Source organism: Budorcas taxicolor, chromosome 2 (assembly GCF_023091745.1).
Source record: "Budorcas taxicolor isolate Tak-1 chromosome 2, Takin1.1, whole genome shotgun sequence".
NCBI classification, from domain to species: domain Eukaryota; kingdom Metazoa; phylum Chordata; class Mammalia; order Artiodactyla; family Bovidae; genus Budorcas; species Budorcas taxicolor.
The window spans coordinates 180688610-180705965 of NC_068911.1; the positions used below are offsets into that span (position 1 = coordinate 180688610).

The following is a 17356-nucleotide window of genomic DNA, read 5'->3' on the forward strand; positions in this document are numbered from 1 at the left end:
AGGTCTGAGATGTTAAACCGCACATTCCCGGTCTGCCCTTTGCTGGAGGGTTTGGGGTTCGCAGCCGTCAGCCAAGAAACAGAAATAAAACGCAAGAGGTGATCGATAAAGGTCCTCAGGCCCCCCTCCACCGGGTCACGGGAATCATGAGGCAGTCGAGAAAGCAGCTAGGGGAGGAGAGTTTCCCCCACCGCCCCGGGCACTTTGGAGGCCGGCCGCATCTCCTCGCGTCCAGCGGCGTTTGTCCGGGGCCCAGCTGGAAGAGACAGCTGACTGCCAGGCAGGACGGGCAGAGTCGGAAGTCCAGTTGTCTTGCTATCCCAATCTAGGGTAGGCTCGGGTCTTTCCTCAGTGCGGGGAGGACCTTTGCTTTCAGAAATGAACGCTGCGCGACGGATCTCCACCTAGGCCCCGGTGCAATGCTGGTGGAGAGGTTTCTTTGGGACTAGCTGGCTCGCCTTTCTCCCCTCGACCTTCGTGTCGGTGCTGGCGGTGCCGTCGGTGGTGCTCATGGCATCGTGGATGGCTTCTCCTGTTTGGCACTCGGCGCTTCTCCAGCATACTCCTTGCACCGGAAATGGAGCCCCAGGGAACTTTGCGGATGAGCGTCCTGTCGGGGACACACGGATCCCCGCCTCATTCCTGCCGGACACTCTGCCTAGGAGCACGAGGCCTCCCGAGGGCAGCCACCCATAAAGACCGCCTGCCCATCTTCTCCGCAGACGCTGCTCGACGTTTGGGGCATTTTCGAGAGCCTGGCCGGCCGGAAGGACACGGTTCGTGGACCTGCATCCGCTCTTCCCTGCACCTCCCCCACCCCCCCACCCCTCCACCCCCACCCCCCGCCCCTCCCAGCCCCGAAGGGCTCCGGAGATCGTCTCCTTGCTCGGCTGGCTGTGAGCGTTCTGTGAGGCGTCTCCAGGCCGCGTCACTCACCAGAGGCCAGCGGCGCGGCCAGGGACTGGAGACGGGGGAAGAAAGGCAAAGCCACACCCAAAGTCCCATCCCCAGAGGACTGTCCCAGGCTCGCAGAAGTGGGAGGCCCTCGCACCGTGCTCAGACCCGCTCACGCACCCCATTCGCTCCGGCGACTTCCCAGCAGAGCCAGCCCTCGAGAGCTGAGCTGCTCGGGCACGAACCCGTTCCCCGGGAACGCCGAGACCCCGGGCTCACTCCAGGCCCCGCCTTTTCCCCGGAGGCCGCATCGTCCTCACCGCCAGAGAGGAACTTGCTCCTCGTCGGCACTCTTGCTGCGTCGCCCAGGGCGTGCCGCACACAGAGTGTGCCTGGGCGTCTGCACGCATGTGCATCGGAGCCGGCCTACCGCCACAGCCCCAGAGATGGCCGCGGCTTCTTGTTCCTCCCCTTGGTCGCTCTGGCCCTCCCGCTGGCACAAGGGCCCTGGCTGACGTCCGTCGGCCCCGGAGCCGGGGGGTCCGTGCTGGGCCGGTCGAGCCGGTGATGCTCCTGTGCGGGCGGCGGGCGGTTTCTCCCTCCTCCGTGTCTGGACCGGTGAATCACGACTGCGCCGGCAGGCAGGGCAGCCTGGATCTCGCGGAGCTCCAAGGCCGGCTTCGGTCGGTCGTGTTCTTGCAGGCGTCTCCACTGCTCTAAGCTCATCCCTTCGGCCTCTGTGTCCCCCGGGGACTCCTGCGACCCAGGAGCTCTGCCGCTGGCGTCTCCTGCAGGCTGCCCGGGGTCTGTGGGGTCAGCCCCGAGGGGGGCCGCCGCCCCTCGCCCAGCGCCCCCTTCCCACGCACCCTCCCGGGCGTAGAACAGGATGTAGGCGCCCTGGCTCAGGGCAGCAGTCTCGGCACAGGCGGTCACCTTGGCATCGTCCATCTCATACCATTGGCCGTTGCCCGCTCGGACGTAACAAAAGTAGTGTCCTCGCTCACAGCTCCACCCGGAGTGCACCAGCACGGCATAGAGCACGTAGCCCAGTGGCCCTGCCGTCCCCTCAGACGTGTAGGGCTGCACGTCCAGGCACTGGGGATAGCGCACCTCCTCAGCCCTTTTGGCCCCGCTCAGCTGTGTGAACCGCTTCAGCACCAGCACCAGGACCTGGGACGTGCTGTGCAAAGTCAACCTCTTGGTGGCAGGCACCTTCCGGAGACAAACGCCACAGTCATAGGCATTTTCCGCCTCCAGCTTCTCGGGCTTGACCAGCTCTCTCAGAGCTTGCTCCACACTCGGAGCCGCCGTGATATCCAGGCTGATGTCCAGATAAGGGTCGAACGTGTCCGAGACACCGAGGCAGTGGAGACACTGGATCCGAGACCTCCATGTCCCGCCGAAGATCTGACGGACGACGCTGGTGTCCTCGGAGGCGTGGCCCGACGGCTGGGATGCACTCAGGCACCCTTGCTGCATGCCATCCAGAGTGAACGTCAGAAACTCGTGGGCATCTTCCTGCTGGTGTCTGTGGAAGCCCGCCAGCAGGTCCTTGCGGGTCCGGATCACCTCTCCCGCGTGAAGGAGGGCTCGGGTCACGTGAGCTCGCATGGCACAGAGCGTGCAGCAGCCGCCGGCCGGACAGAGGGTGGCGGGCTGCCGGGACACCAGCCAGCTGGCCAGGGGCGGCGTGTGGCTCAGACACTGCAGCGCCGCATTCACGTAGCACGTGTTCCCCAGATTCTGAAGCCCAGCGCCCACCCCCCACGGCCCCCTCCAACTCAGGGCGACTTTATGGCCACGCGCCAGCCCCGCTGACCCAGGAGCCAAGTCACCCCGCTGGGGGCGCCCGACCGCCGGCGACGGCCCCTCAGGGACAGAGGGTCCCCGAAGGGCATCCGCACCAGTGGCGCTGGCCCGACAACCTTGCCCTCCGGCTAAGACGTTGAAGGGAGCCGGACGCGCACCTCCCCCGTGCTCAGAAGCAGCCCCCGGGGCTCTGCAAACAAGGCCCACGAGGGTTTCCATCTCCTACCTGCAGCTGCACGCCGGTGCCTCCTTCCCTCAGACCGTCGTCTCCAAAAAGGGCCCGGGCCCCGCCCCCTCGGCCCTTTGGGGGCGTCCCCACAGCCCCACCCCCGCACGTGCAATCTCCTCATTCGCTGAGGCGGCCGAGGGCCTGCCCACTCCCACTCCCGCCATCCAACCACTGAATTCCCACTTTTCTCGGGGAATTCCCCTCGAGGAAGCCCCGCACTCACTTCCGACCTGGCCCCCTGGACCAAAGGGCTCCGGATGCAAATGATTCGGGGCCATTGGGCCTTCCAGCCTTGCCCGCTAGAGATTCACTGCGGGCTTTCCAAGTTCAGCACACAAATGCGGGCTGCAGAGGAATGCCGTGGGCTCACCATTCACATCCTAACACACTTCTGGAAACATGTCTGCCCACCTACCCTCTCCCCTTTAGGGATCTCCCCACCCCAGACCCCTGCCTGACACAACCCCTCCCCAGACAACAAGAAACCCTTGCCTCAACTTTGCTCTCCAGTGAGGTCCACTCCGAATTCTAGGCTTTCTCACTGGACACTCTTCGAGCGTTCAGGGTCCTGGCACCAAAAGCTGCCGGGAGAGGGACACATATGCTTCTCTCCCTTCAGGGCCGTTGGTCAAGCCCCAAAGCGAGCTCGTTCCGAAAGGCATAGGCTTGCTGCAACTCTGGATTCATTGCTTCAGCTCCTTTTGTGTCTCCGATGCCTATTTTCCTTCCTTTTCCTTCTTCCATTTGTTCTGATTGTTGTTGTTGTTGTTGCTCTCTTTGTTTGTTTTGGGTTTTTTGAGGGTTTTTTTTTTTTTTGGTTTTCCATTTATTTATTTATTTATTTATTTTTTTAATTTTGTGTTCATTTTGTTATTTTTTTGTTGCTTTTATTCTCTTTTTCTATTTTATGTACACTAGTGGACTCATACAGTCGTCTTTCCCATTCCAGGGCTCAAGACGCCTTATAACTCAAGGTATACAAAAGGTTTCCCTCCTGGAGGAGGATGACTGTCGCTTTCCTTCTCGGTGTGGGACAGGTGTGTTTGTTTGCTCTCCCGTCCTGGACATTATGCTTGCCTTCCAGGACGATGGGGGTTTCACGGTCCACGTGTTTCACATACGTAGCTGAAGCATTGATTCCGTTGATCCTTACTAGGAGAGAACGGCCCTGACCCCGCTTTCTTCCTTAGCCTCTTGCACCCCTCCCACGTCCCGCTTCCCCATCCCATCCCAGGACCCTACCGCTTTGTGCTTTATCGTCCAAGTGCTCACACCCTTGCTGTCCCCTTGCCTCTTTCCCTTGGCACAGAGAAGCGAGATCAGCCAGTATCTTTCTCGCTTTGGTACGGATTTGCCCCAGCGTAAGGCCACCTTCCCACTCGCTCTGCCACGCCGCTCCAGTCGCCACTCTTCTCCTTTTCCTCCGTCTCCTCCTTCCTCTTCTCCAGAGGGGGTGGGTGGGGCAAGCAGCAAGTGGGTTGGAGACGATGGGGCGGAGGAAGATGGGTGGTGATGATGAGGGAGGGCTGTGGGTGGCTCCACGTCCTCGCGCGGGGCACGCTTGTTCGTGTTCTTGGGGGAAGATACCGCTCATCATTCTCTTTCCTCTCCATGTGTGGAGGCCGTGGCGCGCTCTAGGGAACCATGCGGGGAAAACGAGCCATCGGAACGTTCTCTGTTCCTTGCCACGCCGACTCGCGCAGTCAGCAGCCAGAGTTGTCCCTCGAGGTCTGAGATGTTAAACCGCACATTCCCGGTCTGCCCTTTGCTGGAGGGTTTGGGGTTCGCAGCCGTCAGCCAAGAAACAGAAATAAAACGCAAGAGGTGATCGATAAAGGTCCTCAGGCCCCCCTCCACCGGGTCACGGGAATCATGAGGCAGTCGAGAAAGCAGCTAGGGGAGGAGAGTTTCCCCCACCGCCCCGGGCACTTTGGAGGCCGGCCGCATCTCCTCGCGTCCAGCGGCGTTTGTCCGGGGCCCAGCTGGAAGAGACAACTGACTGCCAGGCAGGACGGGCAGAGTCGGAAGTCCAGTTGTCTTGCTATCCCAATCTAGGGTAGGCTCGGGTCTTTCCTCAGTGCGGGGAGGACCTTTGCTTTCAGAAATGAACGCTGCGCGACGGATCTCCACCTAGGCCCCGGTGCAATGCTGGTGGAGAGGTTTCTTTGGGACTAGCTGGCTCGCCTTTCTCCCCTCGACCTTCGTGTCGGTGCTGGCGGTGCCGTCGGTGGTGCTCATGGCATCGTGGATGGCTTCTCCTGTTTGGCACTCGGCGCTTCTCCAGCATACTCCTTGCACCGGAAATGGAGCCCCAGGGAACTTTGCGGATGAGCGTCCTGTCGGGGACACACGGATCCCCGCCTCATTCCTGCCGGACACTCTGCCTAGGAGCACGAGGCCTCCCGAGGGCAGCCACCCATAAAGACCGCCTGCCCATCTTCTCCGCAGACGCTGCTCGACGTTTGGGGCATTTTCGAGAGCCTGGCCGGCCGGAAGGACACGGTTCGTGGACCTGCATCCGCTCTTCCCTGCACCTCCCCCACCCCCCCCACCCCTCCACCCCCACCCCCCGCCCCTCCCAGCCCCGAAGGGCTCCGGAGATCGTCTCCTTGCTCGGCTGGCTGTGAGCGTTCTGTGAGGCGTCTCCAGGCCGCGTCACTCACCAGAGGCCAGCGGCGCGGCCAGGGACTGGAGACGGGGGAAGAAAGGCAAAGCCACACCCAAAGTCCCATCCAGAGAGGACTCTCCCAGGCTCGCAGAAGTGGGAGGGCCTCACACTGTGCTCAGACCCGCTCACGCACCCCATTCGCTCCGGCGACTTCCCAGCAGAGCCAGCCCTCGAGAGCTGAGCCGCTCGGGCACGAACCCGTTCCCCGGGAACGCCGAGACCCCGGGCTCACTCCAGGCCCCGCCTTTTCCCCGGAGGCCGCATCGTCCTCACCGCCAGAGAGGAACTCGCTCCTCGTCGGCACTCTTGCTGCGTCGCCCAGGGCGTGCCTCACACAGAGTGTGCCTGGGCGTCTGCACGCATGTGCATCGGAGCCGGCCTACCGCCACAGCCCCAGAGATGGCCGCGGCTTCTTGTTCCTCCCCTTGGTCGCTCTGGCCCTCCCGCTGGCACAAGGGCCCTGGCCGACGTCCGTCGGCCCCGGAGCCGGGGTGTCCGTGCTGGGCCGGTCGAGCCGGTGGTGCTCCTGTGCGGGCGGCGGGCGGTTTCTCCCTCCTCCGTGTCTGGACCGGTGAATCACGACTGCGCCGGCAGGCAGGGCAGCCTGGATCTCGCGGAGCTCCAAGGCCGGCTTCGGTCGATCGTGTTCTTGCAGGCGTCTCCACTGCTCTAAGCTCATCCCTTCGGCCTCTGTGTCCCCCGGGGACTCCTGCGACCCAGGAGCTCTGCCGCTGGCGTCTCCTGCAGGCTGCCCGGGGTCTGTGGGGTCAGCCCCGAGGGGGGCCGCCGCCCCTCGCCCAGCGCCCCCTTCCCACGCACCCTCCCGGGCGTAGAACAGGACGTAGGCGCCCTGGCTCAGGGAAGCAGTCTCGGCACAGGCGGTCACCTTGGCATCGTCCATCTCATACCATTGGCCGTTGCCCGCTCGGACGTAACAAAAGTAGTGTCCTCGCTCACAGCTCCACCCGGAGTGCACCAGCACGGCATAGAGCACGTAGCCCAGGGGCCCTGCCTTCCGCTCAGACGTGTAGGGCTGCACGTCCAGGCACTGGGGATAGCGCACCTCCTCAGCCCTTTTGGCCCCGCTCAGCTGTGTGAACCGCTTCAGCACCAGCACCAGGACCTGGGACGTGCTGTGCAAAGTCAACCTCTTGGTGGCAGGCACCTTCCGGAGACAAACGCCACAGTCATAGGCATTTTCCGCCTCCAGCTTCTCGGGCTTGACCAGCTCTCTCAGAGCTTGCTCCACACTCGGAGCCGCCTTGATATCCAGGCTGATGTCCAGATAAGGGTCGAACGTGTCCGAGACACCGAGGCAGTGGAGACACTGGATCCGAGACCTCCACGTCCAGCCGAAGATCTGACGGACGACGCTGGTGTCCTCGGAGGCGTGGCCCGACGGCTGGGATGCACTCAGGCACCCTTGCTGCATGCCATCCAGAGTGAACGTCAGAAACTCGTGGGCATCTTCCTGCTGGTGTCTGTGGAAGCCCGCCAGCAGGTCCTTGCGGGGCCGGATCACCTCTCCCGCGTGAAGGAGGGCTCGGGTCACGTGAGCTCGCATGGCACAGAGCGTGCAGCAGCCGCCGGCCGGACAGAGGGTGGCGGGCTGCCGGGACACCAGCCAGCTGGCCAGGGGCGGCGTGTGGCTCAGACACTGCAGCGCCGCATTCACGTAGCACGTGTTCCCCAGATTCTGAAGCCCAGCGCCCACCCCCCACGGCCCCCTCCAACTCAGGGCGACTTTCTGGCCACGCGCCAGCCCCGCTGACCCAGGAGCCAAGTCACCCCGCTGGGGGCGCCCGACCGCCGGCGACGGCCCCTCAGGGACAGAGGGTCCCCGAAGGGCATCCGCACCAGCGGCGCTGGCCCGACAACCTTGCCCTCCGGCTAAGACGTTGAAGGGAGCCGGACGCGCACCTCCCCCGTGCTCAGAAGCAGCCCCCGGGGCTCTGCAAACAAGGCCCACGAGGGTTTCCATCTCCTACCTGCAGCTGCACGCCGGTGCCTCCTTCCCTCAGACCGTCGTCTCCAAAAAGGGCCCGGGCCCCGCCCCCTCGGCCCTTTGGGGGCGTCCCCACAGCCCCACCCCCACACGTGCAATCTCCTCATTCGCTGAGGCGGCCGAGGGCCTGCCCACTCCCACTCCCGCCATCCAACCACTGAATTCCCACTTTTCTCGGGGAATTCCCCTCGAGGAAGCCCCGCACGCACTTCCGACCTGGCCCCCTGGACCAAAGGGCTCTGGATGCAAATGATTCGGGGCCATTGGGCCTTCCAGCCTTGCCCGCTAGAGATTCACTGCGGGCTCTCCAAGTTCAGCACACAAATGCGGGCTGCAGAGGAATGCCGTGGGCTCACCATTCACATCCTAACACACTTCTGGAAACATGTCTGCCCACCTACCCTCTCCCCTTTAGGGGTCTCCCCACCCCAGACCCCTGCCTGACACAACCCCTCCCCAGACAACAAGAAACCCTTGCCTCAACTTTGCTCTCCAGTGAGGTCCACTCCGAATTCTAGGCTTTCTCACTGGACACTCTTCGAGCGTTCAGGGTCCTGGCACCAAAAGCTGCCGGGAGAGGGACACATGTGCTTCTCTCCCTTCAGGGCCGTTGGTCAAGCCCCAAAGCGAGCTCGTTCCGAAAGGCATAGGCTTGCTGCAACTCTGGATTCATTGCTTCAGCTCCTTTTGTGTCTCCGTTGCCTATTTTCCTTCCTTTTCCTTCTTCCATTTGTTCTGATTGTTGTTGTTGTTGTTGCTCTCTTTTTTTGTTTTGGGTTTTTTGAGGGTTTTTTTTTTTTTTTTGGTTTTCCATTTATTTATTTATTTATTTATTTTTTTGATTTTGTGTTCATTTTGTTATTTTTTTGTTGCTTTTATTCTCTTTTTCTATTTTATATACACTAGTGGACTCATACAGTCGTCTTTCCCATTCCAGGGCTCAAGACGCCTTATAACTCAAGGTATACAAAAGGTTTCCCTCCTGGAGGAGGATGACTGTCGCTTTCCTTCTCGGTGTGGGACAGGTGTGTTTGTTTGCTCTCCCGTCCTGGACATTATGCTTGCCTTCCAGGACGATGGGGGTTTCACGGTCCACGTGTTTCACATACGTAGCTGAAGCATTGATTCCGTTGATCCTTGCTAGGAGAGAACGGCCCTGACCCCGCTTTCTTCCTTAGCCTCTTGCACCCCTCCCACGTCCCGCTTCCCCATGCCATCCCAGGACCCTACCGCTTTGTGCTTTATCGTCCAAGTGCTCACACCCTTGCTGTCCCCTTGCCTCTTTCCCTTGGCACAGAGAAGCGAGATCAGCCAGTATCTTTCTCGCTTTGGCACGGATTGGCCCCAGCGTAAGGCCACCTTCCCACTCGCTCTGCCACGCCGCTCCAGTCGCCACTCTTCTCCTTTTCCTCCGTCTCCTCCTTCCTCTTCTCCAGAGGGGGTGGGTGGGGCAAGCAGCAAGTGCATTGGAGACGATGGGGTGGAGGAAGATGGGTGGTGATGATGAGGGAGGGCTGTGGGTGGCTCCACGTCCTCGCGCGGGGCACGCTTGTTCGTGTTCTTGGGGGAAGATACCGCTCATCATTCTCTTTCCTCTCCATGTGTGGAGGCCGTGGCGCGCTCTAGGGAACCATGCGGGGAAAACGAGCCATCGGAACGTTCTCTGTTCCTTGCCACGCCGACTCGCGCAGTCAGCAGCCAGAGTTGTCCCTCGAGGTCTGAGATGTTAAACCGCACATTCCCGGTCTGCCCTTTGCTGGAGGGTTTGGGGTTCGCAGCCGTCAGCCAAGAAACAGAAATAAAACGCAAGAGGTGATCGATAAAGGTCCTCAGGCCCCCCTCCACCGGGTCACGGGAATCATGAGGCAGTCGAGAAAGCAGCTAGGGGAGGAGAGTTTCCCCCACCGCCCCGGGCACTTTGGAGGCCGGCCGCATCTCCTCGCGTCCAGCGGCGTTTGTCCGGGGCCCAGCTGGAAGAGACAGCTGACTGCCAGGCAGGACGGGCAGAGTCGGAAGTCCAGTTGTCTTGCTATCCCAATCTAGGGTAGGCTCGGGTCTTTCCTCAGTGCGGGGAGGACCTTTGCTTTCAGAAATGAACGCTGCGCGACGGATCTCCACCTAGGCCCCGGTGCAATGCTGGTGGAGAGGTTTCTTTGGGACTAGCTGGCTCGCCTTTCTCCCCTCGACCTTCGTGTCGGTGCTGGCGGTGCCGTCGGTGGTGCTCATGGCATCGTGGATCGCTTCTCCTGTTTGGCACTCGGCGCTTCTCCAGCATACTCCTTGCACCGGAAATGGAGCCCCAGGGAACTTTGCGGATGAGCGTCCTGTCGGGGACACACGGATCCCCGCCTCATTCCTGCCGGACACTCTGCCTAGGAGCACGAGGCCTCCCGAGGGCAGCCACCCATAAAGACCGCCTGCCCATCTTCTCCGCAGACGCTGCTCGACGTTTGGGGCATTTTCGAGAGCCTGGCCGGCCGGAAGGACACGGTTCGTGGACCTGCATCCGCTCTTCCCTGCACCTCCCCCCCACACCCACCCCCCCCCCCCACCCCACCCCCCCCCAGCCCCGAAGGGCTCCGGAGATCGTCTCCTTGCTCGGCTGGCTGTGAGCGTTCTGTGAGGCGTCTCCAGGCCGCGTCACTCACCAGAGGCCAGCGGCGCGGCCAGGGACTGGAGACGGGGGAAGAAAGGCAAAGCCACACCCAAAGTCCCATCCCCAGAGGACTCTCCCAGGCTCGCAGAAGTGGGAGGCCCTCGCACCGTGCTCAGACCCGCTCACGCACCCCATTCGCTCCGGCGACTTCCCAGCAGAGCCAGCCCTCGAGAGCTGAGCCGCTCGGGCACGAACCTGTTCCCCGGGAACGCCGAGACCCCGGGCTCACTCCAGGCCCCGCCTTTTCCCCGGAGGCCGCATCGTCCTCACCGCCAGAGAGGAACTCGCTCCTCGTCGGCACTCTTGCTGCGTCGCCCAGGGCGTGCCGCACACAGAGTGTGCCTGGGCGTCTGCACGCATGTGCATCGGAGCCGGCCTACCGCCACAGCCCCAGAGATGGCCGCGGCTTCTTGTTCCTCCCCTTGGTCGCTCTGGCCCTCCCGCTGGCACAAGGGCCCTGGCCGACGTCCGTCGGCCCCGGAGCCGGGGTGTCCGTGCTGGGCCGGTCGAGCCGGTGGTGCTCCTGTGCGGGCGGCGGGCGGTTTCTCCCTCCTCCGTGTCTGGACCGGTGAATCACGACTGCGCCGGCAGGCAGGGCAGCCTGGATCTCGCGGAGCTCCAAGGCCGGCTTCGGTCGGTCGTGTTCTTGCAGGCGTCTCCACTGCTCTAAGCTCATCCCTTCGGCCTCTGTGTCCCCCTGGGACTCCTGCGACCTAGGAGCTCTGCCGCTGGCGTCTCCTGCAGGCTGCCCGGGGTCTGTGGTGTCAGCCCCGAGGGGGGCCGCCGCCCCTCGCCCAGCGCCCCCTTCCCACGCACCCTCCCGGGCGTAGAACAGGACGTAGGCGCCCTGGCTCAGGGCAGCAGTCTCGGCACAGGCGGTCACCTTGGCATCGTCCATCTCATACCATTGGCCGTTGCCCGCTCGGACGTAACAAAAGTAGTGTCCTCGCTCACAGCTCCACCCGGAGTGCACCAGCACGGCATAGAGCACGTAGCCCAGTGGCCCTGCCGTCCCCTCAGACGTGTAGGGCTGCACGTCCAGGCACTGGGGATAGCGCACCTCCTCAGCCCTTTTGGCCCCGCTCAGCTGTGTGAACCGCTTCAGCACCAGCACCAGGACCTGGGACGTGCTGTGCAAAGTCAACCTCTTGGTGGCAGGCACCTTCCGGAGACAAACGCCACAGTCATAGGCATTTTCCGCCTCCAGCTTCTCGGGCTTGACCAGCTCTCTCAGAGCTTGCTCCACACTCGGAGCCGCCGTGATATCCAGGCTGATGTCCAGATAAGGGTCGAACGTGTCCGAGACACCGAGGCAGTGGAGACACTGGATCCGAGACCTCCGCGTCCCGCCGAAGATCTGACGGACGACGCTGGTGTCCTCGGAGGCGTGGCCCGACGGCTGGGATGCACTCAGGCACCCTTGCTGCATGCCATGCAGAGTGAACGTCAGAAACTCGTGGGCATCTTCCTGCTGGTGTCTGTGGAAGCCCGCCAGCAGGTCCTTGCGGGGCCGGATCACCTCTCCCGCGTGAAGGAGGGCTCGGGTCACGTGAGCTCGCATGGCACAGAGCGTGCAGCAGCCGCCGGCCGGACAGAGGGTGGCGGGCTGCCGGGACACCAGCCAGCTGGCCAGGGGCGGCGTGTGGCTCAGACACTGCAGTGCCGCATTCACGTAGCACGTGTTCCCCAGATTCTGAAGCCCAGCGCCCACCCCCCACGGCCCCCTCCAACTCAGGGCGACTTTCTGGCCACGCGCCAGCCCCGCTGACCCAGGAGCCAAGTCACCCCGCTGGGGGCGCCCGACCGCCGGCGACGGCCCCTCAGGGACAGAGGGTCCCCGAAGGGCATCCGCACCAGCGGCGCTGGCCCGACAACCTTGCCCTCCGGCTAAGACGTTGAAGGGAGCCGGACGCGCACCTCCCCCGTGCTCAGAAGCAGCCCCCGGGGCTCTGCAAACAAGGCCCACGAGGGTTTCCATCTCCAGCTGCAGCTGCACGCCGGTGCCTCCTTCCCTCAGACCGTCGTCTCCAAAAAGGGCCCGGGCCCCGCCCCCTCGGCCCTTTGGGGGCGTCCCCACAGCCCCACCCCCGCACGTGCAATCTCCTCATTCGCTGAGGCGGCCGAGGGCCTGCCCACTCCCACTCCCGCCATCCAACCACTGAATTCCCACTTTTCTCGGGGAATTCCCCTCGAGGAAGCCCCGCACGCACTTCCGACCTGGCCCCCTGGACCAAAGGGCTCCGGATGCAAATGATTCGGGGCCATTGGGCCTTCCAGCCTTGCCCGCTAGAGATTCACTGCGGGCTTTCCAAGTTCAGCACACAAATGCGGGCTGCAGAGGAATGCCGTGGGCTCACCATTCACATCCTAACACACTTCTGGAAACATGTCTGCCCACCTACCCTCTCCCCTTTAGGGGTCTCCCCACCCCAGACCCCTGCCTGACACAACCCCTCCCCAGACAACAAGAAACCCTTGCCTCAACTTTGCTCTCCAGTGAGGTCCACTCCGAATTCTAGGCTTTCTCACTGGACACTCTTCGAGCGTTCAGGGTCCTGGCACCAAAAGCTGCCGGGAGAGGGACACATGTGCTTCTCTCCCTTCAGGGCCGTTGGTCAAGCCCCAAAGCGAGCTCGTTCCGAAAGGCATAGGCTTGCTGCAACTCTGGATTCATTGCTTCAGCTCCTTTTGTGTCTCCGTTGCCTATTTTCCTTCCTTTTCCTTCTTCCATTTGTTCTGATTGTTGTTGTTGTTGTTGCTCTCTTTGTTTGTTTTGGGTTTTTTGAGGGTTTTTTTTTTTTTTTTTTGGTTTTCCATTTATTTATTTATTTATTTATTTTTTTGATTTTGTGTTCATTTTGTTATTTTTTTGTTGCTTTTATTCTCTTTTTCTATTTTATATACACTAGTGGACTCATACAGTCGTCTTTCCCATTCCAGGGCTCAAGACGCCTTATAACTCAAGGTATACAAAAGGTTTCCCTCCTGGAGGAGGATGACTGTCGCTTTCCTTCTCGGTGTGGGACAGGTGTGTTTGTTTGCTCTCCCGTCCTGGACATTATGCTTGCCTTCCAGGACGATGGGGGTTTCACGGTCCACGTGTTTCACATACGTAGCTGAAGCATTGATTCCGTTGATCCTTGCTAGGAGAGAACGGCCCTGACCCCGCTTTCTTCCTTAGCCTCTTGCACCCCTCCCACGTCCCGCTTCCCCATGCCATCCCAGGACCCTACCGCTTTGTGCTTTATCGTCCAAGTGCTCACACCCTTGCTGTCCCCTTGCCTCTTTCCCTTGGCACAGAGAAGCGAGATCAGCCAGTATCTTTCTCGCTTTGGCACGGATTGGCCCCAGCGTAAGGCCACCTTCCCACTCGCTCTGCCACGCCGCTCCAGTCGCCACTCTTCTCCTTTTCCTCCGTCTCCTCCTTCCTCTTCTCCAGAGGGGGTGGGTGGGGCAAGCAGCAAGTGCATTGGAGACGATGGGGTGGAGGAAGATGGGTGGTGATGATGAGGGAGGGCTGTGGGTGGCTCCACGTCCTCGCGCGGGGCACGCTTGTTCGTGTTCTTGGGGGAAGATACCGCTCATCATTCTCTTTCCTCTCCATGTGTGGAGGCCGTGGCGCGCTCTAGGGAACCATGCGGGGAAAACGAGCCATCGGAACGTTCTCTGTTCCTTGCCACGCCGACTCGCGCAGTCAGCAGCCAGAGTTGTCCCTCGAGGTCTGAGATGTTAAACCGCACATTCCCGGTCTGCCCTTTGCTGGAGGGTTTGGGGTTCGCAGCCGTCAGCCAAGAAACAGAAATAAAACGCAAGAGGTGATCGATAAAGGTCCTCAGGCCCCCCTCCACCGGGTCACGGGAATCATGAGGCAGTCGAGAAAGCAGCTAGGGGAGGAGAGTTTCCCCCACCGCCCCGGGCACTTTGGAGGCCGGCCGCATCTCCTCGCGTCCAGCGGCGTTTGTCCGGGGCCCAGCTGGAAGAGACCGCTGACTGCCAGGCAGGACGGGCAGAGTCGGAAGTCCAGTTGTCTTGCTATCCCAATCTAGGGTAGGCTCGGGTCTTTCCTCAGTGCGGGGAGGACCTTTGCTTTCAGAAATGAACGCTGCGCGACGGATCTCCACCTAGGCCCCGGTGCAATGCTGGTGGAGAGGTTTCTTTGGGACTAGCTGGCTCGCCTTTCTCCCCTCGACCTTCGTGTCGGTGCTGGCGGTGCCGTCGGTGGTGCTCATGGCATCGTGGATCGCTTCTCCTGTTTGGCACTCGGCGCTTCTCCAGCATACTCCTTGCACCGGAAATGGAGCCCCAGGGAACTTTGCGGATGAGCGTCCTGTCGGGGACACACGGATCCCCGCCTCATTCCTGCCGGACACTCTGCCTAGGAGCACGAGGCCTCCCGAGGGCAGCCACCCATAAAGACCGCCTGCCCATCTTCTCCGCAGACGCTGCTCGACGTTTGGGGCATTTTCGAGAGCCTGGCCGGCCGGAAGGACACGGTTCGTGGACCTGCATCCGCTCTTCCCTGCACCTCCCCCCCCGCCCCCCTACCCCCACCCCACCCCCCCCCCCCAGCCCCGAAGGGCTCCGGAGATCGTCTCCTTGCTCGGCTGGCTGTGAGCGTTCTGTGAGGCGTCTCCAGGCCGCGTCACTCACCAGAGGCCAGCGGCGCGGCCAGGGACTGGAGACGGGGGAAGAAAGGCAAAGCCACACCCAAAGTCCCATCCAGAGAGGACTCTCCCAGGCTCGCAGAAGTGGGAGGCCCTCGCACCGTGCTCAGACCCGCTCACGCACCCCATTCGCTCCGGCGACTTCCCAGCAGAGCCAGCCCTCGAGAGCTGAGCCGCTCGGGCACGAACCCGTTCCCCGGGAACGCCGAGACCCCGGGCTCACTGCAGGCCCCGCCTTTTCCCCGGAGGCCGCATCGTCCTCACCGCCAGAGAGGAACTCGCTCCTCGTCGGCACTCTTGCTGCGTCGCCCAGGGCGTGCCGCACACAGAGTGTGCCTGGGCGTCTGCACGCATGTGCATCGGAGCCGGCCTACCGCCACAGCCCCAGAGATGGCCGCGGCTTCTTGTTCCTCCCCTTGGTCGCTCTGGCCCTCCCGCTGGCACAAGGGCCCTGGCCGACGTCCGTCGGCCCCGGAGCCGGGGTGTCCGTGCTGGGCCGGTCGAGCCGGTGGTGCTCCTGTGCGGGCGGCGGGCGGTTTCTCCCTCCTCCGTGTCTGGACCGGTGAATCACGACTGCGCCGGCAGGCAGGGCAGCCTGGATCTCGCGGAGCTCCAAGGCCGGCTTCGGTCGGTCGTGTTCTTGCAGGCGTCTCCACTGCTCTAAGCTCATCCCTTCGGCCTCTGTGTCCCCCGGGGACTCCTGCGACCCAGGAGCTCTGCCGCTGGCGTCTCCTGCAGGCTGCCCGGGGTCTGTGGGGTCAGCCCCGAGGGGGGCCGCCGCCCCTCGCCCAGCGCCCCCTTCCCACGCACCCTCCCGGGCGTAGAACAGGACGTAGGCGCCCTGGCTCAGGGCAGCAGTCTCGGCACAGGCGGTCACCTTGGCATCGTCCATCTCATACCATTGGCCGTTGCCCGCTCGGACGTAACAAAAGTAGTGTCCTCGCTCACAGCTCCACCCGGAGTGCACCAGCACGGCATAGAGCACGTAGCCCAGTGGCCCTGCCGTCCCCTCAGACGTGTAGGGCTGCACGTCCAGGCACTGGGGATAGCGCACCTCCTCAGCCCTTTTGGCCCCGCTCAGCTGTGTGAACCGCTTCAGCACCAGCACCAGGACCTGGGACGTGCTGTGCAAAGTCAACCTCTTGGTGGCAGGCACCTTCCGGAGACAAACGCCACAGTCATAGGCATTTTCCGCCTCCAGCTTCTCGGGCTTGACCAGCTCTCTCAGAGCTTGCTCCACACTCGGAGCCGCCGTGATATCCAGGCTGATGTCCAGATAAGGGTCGAACGTGTCCGAGACACCGAGGCAGTGGAGACACTGGATCCGAGACCTCCGCGTCCCGCCGAAGATCTGACGGACGACGCTGGTGTCCTCGGAGGCGTGGCCCGACGGCTGGGATGCACTCAGGCACCCTTGCTGCATGCCATGCAGAGTGAACGTCAGAAACTCGTGGGCATCTTCCTGCTGGTGTCTGTGGAAGCCCGCCAGCAGGTCCTTGCGGGGCCGGATCACCTCTCCCGCGTGAAGGAGGGCTCGGGTCACGTGAGCTCGCATGGCACAGAGCGTGCAGCAGCCGCCGGCCGGACAGAGGGTGGCGGGCTGCCGGGACACCAGCCAGCTGGCCAGGGGCGGCGTGTGGCTCAGACACTGCAGCGCCGCATTCACGTAGCACGTGTTCCCCAGATTCTGAAGCCCAGCGCCCACCCCCCACGGCCCCCTCCAACTCAGGGCGACTTTCTGGCCACGCGCCAGCCCCGCTGACCCAGGAGCCAAGTCACCCCGCTGGGGGCGCCCGACCGCCGGCGACGGCCCCTCAGGGACAGAGGGTCCCCGAAGGGCATCCGCACCAGCGGCGCTGGCCCGACAACCTTGCCCTCCGGCTAAGACGTTGAAGGGAGCCGGACGCGCACCTCCCCCGTGCTCAGAAGCAGCCCCCGGGGCTCTGCAAACAAGGCCCACGAGGGTTTCCATCTCCAGCTGCAGCTGCACGCCGGTGCCTCCTTCCCTCAGACCGTCGTCTCCAAAAAGGGCCCGGGCCCCGCCCCCTCGGCCCTTTGGGGGCGTCCCCACAGCCCCACCCCCGCACGTGCAATCTCCTCATTCGCTGAGGCGGCCGAGGGCCTGCCCACTCCCACTCCCGCCATCCAACCACTGAATTCCCACTTTTCTCGGGGAATTCCCCTCGAGGAAGCCCCGCACGCACTTCCGACCTGGCCCCCTGGACCAAAGGGCTCCGGATGCAAATGATTCGGGGCCATTGGGCCTTCCAGCCTTGCCCGCTAGAGATTCACTGCGGGCTTTCCAAGTTCAGCACACAAATGCGGGCTGCAGAGGAATGCCGTGGGCTCACCATTCACATCCTAACACACTTCTGGAAACATGTCTGCCCACCTACCCTCTCCCCTTTAGGGGTCTCCCCACCCCAGACCC

The 17356-nt window shown here is 62.7% G+C and overlaps 4 protein-coding genes across 4 annotated transcripts; all 4 read right to left on the bottom strand.

The window, feature by feature from the left end:
- Positions 1-1320: 1320 nt before the first annotated feature.
- Positions 1321-2922, bottom strand: LOC128043650 (ubiquitin carboxyl-terminal hydrolase 17-like protein 6). Its single transcript, XM_052636024.1, has one exon. It carries the CDS (start codon positions 2920-2922, stop codon positions 1321-1323), a length of 1602 nt encoding a protein of 533 aa, XP_052491984.1.
- Positions 2923-5979: 3057 nt separating this feature from the next.
- Positions 5980-7581, bottom strand: LOC128043570 (ubiquitin carboxyl-terminal hydrolase 17-like protein 6). The gene has a single exon (XM_052635946.1). The coding sequence runs from the start codon at positions 7579-7581 to the stop codon at positions 5980-5982; it is 1602 nt and encodes a 533-aa protein (XP_052491906.1).
- A 3056-nt stretch (positions 7582-10637) lies between these two features.
- Positions 10638-12239, bottom strand: LOC128043589 (ubiquitin carboxyl-terminal hydrolase 17-like protein 6). The gene has a single exon (XM_052635966.1). The coding sequence runs from the start codon at positions 12237-12239 to the stop codon at positions 10638-10640; it is 1602 nt and encodes a 533-aa protein (XP_052491926.1).
- A 3056-nt stretch (positions 12240-15295) lies between these two features.
- Positions 15296-16897, bottom strand: LOC128043590 (ubiquitin carboxyl-terminal hydrolase 17-like protein 6). The gene has a single exon (XM_052635967.1). It carries the CDS (start codon positions 16895-16897, stop codon positions 15296-15298), a length of 1602 nt encoding a protein of 533 aa, XP_052491927.1.
- Between the last annotated feature and the right edge of the window lie 459 nt (positions 16898-17356).

What these genes read in the sequence shown, in the direction of transcription:
- LOC128043650 (XM_052636024.1), bottom strand. Translation starts at nt 2,922, where the DNA reads ATGGAAACCCTCGTGGGCCTTGTTTGCAGAGCCCCGGGGGCTGCTTCT.
- LOC128043570 (XM_052635946.1), bottom strand. Translation starts at nt 7,581, where the DNA reads ATGGAAACCCTCGTGGGCCTTGTTTGCAGAGCCCCGGGGGCTGCTTCT.
- LOC128043589 (XM_052635966.1), bottom strand. Translation starts at nt 12,239, where the DNA reads ATGGAAACCCTCGTGGGCCTTGTTTGCAGAGCCCCGGGGGCTGCTTCT.
- LOC128043590 (XM_052635967.1), bottom strand. Translation starts at nt 16,897, where the DNA reads ATGGAAACCCTCGTGGGCCTTGTTTGCAGAGCCCCGGGGGCTGCTTCT.